The 5054-nt window shown below is 52.5% G+C and overlaps 1 protein-coding gene across 1 annotated transcript in view; it reads right to left on the bottom strand.

The window, feature by feature from the left end:
- Positions 1-2300, bottom strand: part of RRBP1 (ribosome binding protein 1) — a gene marked incomplete at its 3' end in the record, with an annotated part of 20097 nt that extends 17797 nt beyond the window's left edge. Inside the window, exon 1 of the mRNA XM_010151058.1 lies at positions 1604-2300. Within this exon, the coding sequence (XP_010149360.1) occupies positions 1604-2285 (682 nt within the window). The remainder of the gene's footprint in view (positions 1-1603) is intronic.
- Between the last annotated feature and the right edge of the window lie 2754 nt (positions 2301-5054).

The following is a 5054-nucleotide window of genomic DNA, read 5'->3' as shown; positions in this document are numbered from 1 at the left end:
CGATACCTTGACCAAACGGCAGCCGGCTTCATTGGCACAAAGACCGCCACGAGCTTTCCTTCGAAAAATCCCACAGGAGCAGCTAAGACATCACTCCTGGCTTTTAAGAGATGCACAATCGGCACTTTGTACCCAACGGAGTAGATGTTTGGAGTAGCCAAAAAAAATCCCAACTTAACAAGCACTAAAAGTTCATCTCCCCTCCCCATTCCCTCAGCTATTACAGCTTGGATTTAGGGACATGTTTTCCAGTGTTGGAGAAGTGCATCCCGGCGAGCACGGGCCAAACCAGTCACCTCCAGTTTCCCCAACACTATCGCTGCGATCCCCTCCAGTAGCAGCTGCTCCAACTGTTTCAAGCTTATTACTATGCGGAGATGGCCTTTAGTAAAATCCTTTCCTCAGAGGAGCAGATACAAGAGTTTTAACCCAACCTTGGAGACCAGCAGCCGCAAAATGTCCCGCTGAGTACCAGGCCCTCTTCCAAACCATGGGTGTGGAAACCGCCAGGTTACAGAGCAGCCCAGGTTTGGATGTGCTGCAGAAGGAGAGCAGGTAGGGGTGTCTTTTTGTCTGAGTGGGGTTTTTTTGTAAATAAAGAAAGAAATTAAACCTATGCATACCACAGCACATCTCTGAGAACACCCGAGAGGTTTCTCATGTCCTTATGGGAACACTTTGGCAGGTCTGAAAGCACTCACATTTTTAGTGCCTGTAATTATCACTTAACCAAAAATAAAACCCAAACTGTTCACGTTGGTGCACCAAGAGGCAAGAATCCAGATACACAGCTGTTTCTCCCCTCCCTACACCTACTTACACCCTGGAGAGTTCAGGACCACCTTCTTTAATCTCTTCCATCTCCCAAGTCCCCACGTGAGACATGAATGATGACGGACAAGTTTTCCCTTCCCTGTGACATATCCAAAGTCACTTCCCGCTAACTATCCGATGATCAATCACCCCCAGCACAAAATGCCTTCAAACCTCTCTCCTCCAATAAGCTGCTTTTCACTTCCACAAAAGAAGGAGGAAGCTCTAGGAGTGACTCACATCCCCGCAGAAGAGTGGTAAAGCTCCTGTGTGCTTTTCATAAGCAGGGGTGGGAGGGGAAAACAGCTCGCCTTAGCTTTCCCCCCAGATGTCCAGCACCGTGGCAGCTTCACCCTCTTCCAGGACAGGTACTTGCACCTCTCATTCATTCTCGGTGTGCAGATCTGCTCAGAGACCCTCAACACAACAGCAAATCTGAGAGGAACCTGTAACTCCCCAACACCTGTGTGCTAAGACCAAGGAGCTAAGCACCAAGCAGAGATACCTGACACAGGAGGGAGCACATTACAGAGCAAAAATAAGTCCATAAACTCTTGACTTCAACTATACTTCACCCGCAGAGAGAACCACAGCCTAGCACAGGCTTCTTTAACCCACCTTCCCCTTGGTGCACAAGGTCCATCTCAGCAGACAGCCTTTCTACAGCTGCCTTGTTTCCGACACTGAAGAGAAATGAAGAGATCTCGGAATGGGACAGCCCAGTTTTAACAGCACGAAGGTGCCCTGCTGACTTACTCGATGGGATGCGCGCAGAGGAATTTGGCCTTACCTGGCTCACTCTTCTTCTTGGATGCAGCCTTCTTCTTGACAGGTCCATCATGCTTCTGCTCCTCGTGGGTTGGAAGCGCATCAGTTTTCTTGATGGCGACAGAGCTGATGACCGGAGCGCTTTGCTGAGTGCCAACCGGCGGCACGGCCACAACGGGCACCTCCTTAGGGGTCACCTCCAAGACGGGAGAACTTTTGGGGACGCTGACAGGAGGCGAAGCCAACACTGGGCTAGGAGCAGGCTCTACCTTTGCCACCTTCTTCTCCTTCTTCCTCTTCTCCTTAGGTGATGGAGCGGGTTTCTCCTTTTCCTGGGGGGGCACTGACACCGCTGCAATCGGAGCCTCAACAGTTACCGGTTCAGGCACCACAGCAGGCTCAAGAACCACATCCTTGGGAGAGTCCGTCACTTCCTGAGTCAGCTGCTGCTCCGGGATCTTTCCATTAGGTTTCTCTTCCTTCTTCTTTGCTTTTCCTTTTTTCTCAACAGGTTTCTCTTTCTTCTTTTTCTCTATTTTCTGCTGCTGGGTCTTCTCAAGCTCCTTGCGTTGCTTGGCCAAGGCTTCCTCGTAAGATGTCTCCTTCATGGAGAAGGTGGACACCAGGAAAATCCCAATGGCTGATATCACCATAAAACCTCCAAAGACCATAACACCCAGTGTCTGAGGGTCATACACATCCATCCTGCCTTATTCTTCTGTGCCTGCAAGACACCAGAACAACAGTTAGTGAGGGTGGGAGGGGGTGGGAAACAGATGCAACTGTCTCTCTGAGCAGGGAGTTTCATATGCACAGCTGGGACTCCAAATGGCACCATGCATTACAAAGACAAATGCTCAAGATTCACACAGCTCCAGCGAGGGCAACCTGCCTACACGCCCTCTGCTACGTGCTGCCTATGCACAGCGGTCCAGTCCAATTGCAGCGACTAATCCCACTGCCTGCCGCAATCTCCAGGAGAACCAAGCCCGAAGAAAAAAACAGGGATGCAATCAGAGACAGCCATGAGCAACTACCCATTACATGTCCAATGGGATGGTTTCGCATGACCCTTGGCGATACCTGCAGCCCTGTGGCAGTAATTTTGGATCGTTTTTAGACTGTTTGGTGCAGGCTGGCCAGGACCTGGGCTCTCCCTGGAGCACCACTGTACCCAGATGCACATCCAGGTCTCAACTTTGGAATAAAACATCCCCCTGGAAATAGAAAGCATGCACAGGACAGCTCTCCCCAGCTTTGCAGCAGCCCTGGCCTTCTCCCTCTGCCACCCTGCAGCACTGCTGGCCGCTGCCCAGCCCGGCGGGGAGGACACACAGTGACCACGTCCCGCTGGGTAGCTGCTCCCAGCTCCCAGAACATTCCCAGCAACGACGCTGCCTGCACAGATGCTACACAGAGAACCAAGTCACAACCATTTTCTTGAGATGCAAATACCAATAGAAGTCCAGTAAGTTCAAGCTAAATGGAAAAAAAAAAAGCAGCATGGTCACTAATTGATATATCATCTCCCCAACCGATGGCTGCAGGAAGAAGTGAGACTTGCAAAGGGAGCGCTGGATATGGCTCTTCTCTTTCCACCTCTGCTATTAGCTGGTGGGCAGACGGGGTACAGGGTCTTTCCCATCCTTCTTTCCAGCCTCAGTTTCTCCGTCCATAACACATGGAGCAGCAACGGAGGCCGTACCACCTGGTCTCAGATCTGGCAGGCAAGGTGCAGCCACACATGGAGACAGATGCTGCTATCTCCACTCTTCTAAATTGCTAACTGAACCCTGTCCCTAGTTTCAAAGCCAATCTCTTCTCTGCTGTCCCGCTCGCGTGTTTCTCCCGTCGGGGCATCCCCTCCACGTGGCTCACGAACCCCCCGATGCTGAACTCAGGCAGTTAATCTGCAAAGGGGCACTTTCCAGGAGGTGCCAGGCTGCGGTTTCTCGTCACTGAGCCTCAAAACATAATCAGGAAAATGCAGAAAGTCCTCGACTATCACAAGTTCCCATCCCCACGCTTAACTGTAAACACCAAATTTCCTCTTTAAGAGGTTGTGGGTTGAGGAGGGCAGGGCTAGAAGGGGAGGAGGCAAAAATAAGAATAAAACTAAGGAGATCAGCATCTTTTCAAAACCTCAGTGCTCGCAGGGAGAGACCTCAGAGCCTTTTGCTTTCTAACAGCCGGAGCAGTGAACCTGCAGCCAAATCTGCAGCTCAAAGCTGCTCATGTAGCGAGGGGGTGCGGCTGCAATGAAAAACTCCCCTCCAACACCTAAGCAGCGGATGCAGAGCTGGAAGTAGCTGCAATTCCACCAGAGATACTCACCTGCCCAAGAAGGATGTTTTAACCAGCAGCCCAGCTCTCCCTGCCCGCCCCTCCAAGCATCCCAGAAGCAGGAGAGAGCTGGCAGGCAGGAGGGCTGCCAGTGCCAGCTGGAACCAGCCTCCCCTGGCAGGGCCAACTTTCTACCCCAGGGCACCGCTTGAGATCCCAGCTGATACTACAGTTATCCCTATTTCACGTCCGCCCTGGCTGCTGCAGATTTAAATGGCCTCAGCCCGGTCTATCCCAGCACATCTGCTGCCAAGTCATTCCCTCCCAACCAGGTAGCATCGCTTTGGCATGGTCCTCCCCAGGACAGACAGATTATTCCTAACCTGCAGGGTGAAAAGGGCTGGATTTCCTCTCCCTGGCAATAAATAAGGCGTAGGGCTGGAGAACACGCACCCACGGCCTTGTGCCGGTTTTACAGCTGTACCGAAGCACCCAGGAACTGTTTTAGGGGCAGAACAAAGCAACCTCCCGTTCCTCGCCCAGCAACCCCGACACATCAGTAGAAATAAACCCCTCCTGACCTCACACCACCGCAGTTTCCCATTTAGATAAAAATTTGCCACTCCAGCTTAGGGCCAGGGCAACACCAAGCGCTGGCAAATGCACTCCAACTTCACCAGCTGCTGCTGCCACCTCCGAAAGCAGCTGGATGGAGCCCACGGAGGATGGGAACGGAGGAAACAACCCAAACCTCTGCTACAGAGGCGTCCAGCACACAGAGGATGGAGGAGAGAGGACAGTGTTACGTGGAGACCGGGCCGGTGAGGCGGGCAGGATGGCAGTGCCGGGCGCGGTGCCTGCTCCACATCTCACCCCACACTGCTGTCCCCCCCCAAACCCTTACAGGCAGGGTGTTTGAGCCCCACGCTCCCCCGCAGGCAGCCTCACCCAGCCCCGCTGCGGGAAAATCTGTCTGTACCTTGCCTCCTCTCAGGCTTTACAAGCCAGGCTGAGATAAGGATGCAGATTAGCGTTAAAGTCCTTCCTCGCTAAAGAGCAAAAAAACCCCAACCAAAAAAACAACCACCCCATCCTAAACCAAACCAACACAAGAAAAAAGCAGCCCACAGCTCTAACCTAAAGGAGCTGAGGTCCTGCTGGTAGAGCCCTCACAGGAGCTGGAGCTCATG

This window comes from Eurypyga helias, unplaced genomic scaffold (assembly GCF_000690775.1).
Source record: "Eurypyga helias isolate BGI_N326 unplaced genomic scaffold, ASM69077v1 scaffold20644, whole genome shotgun sequence".
In the NCBI taxonomy this organism is placed as follows: Eukaryota; Metazoa; Chordata; class Aves; order Eurypygiformes; family Eurypygidae; genus Eurypyga; species Eurypyga helias.
This window is presented reverse-complemented; position numbering and strand designations above follow the sequence as displayed.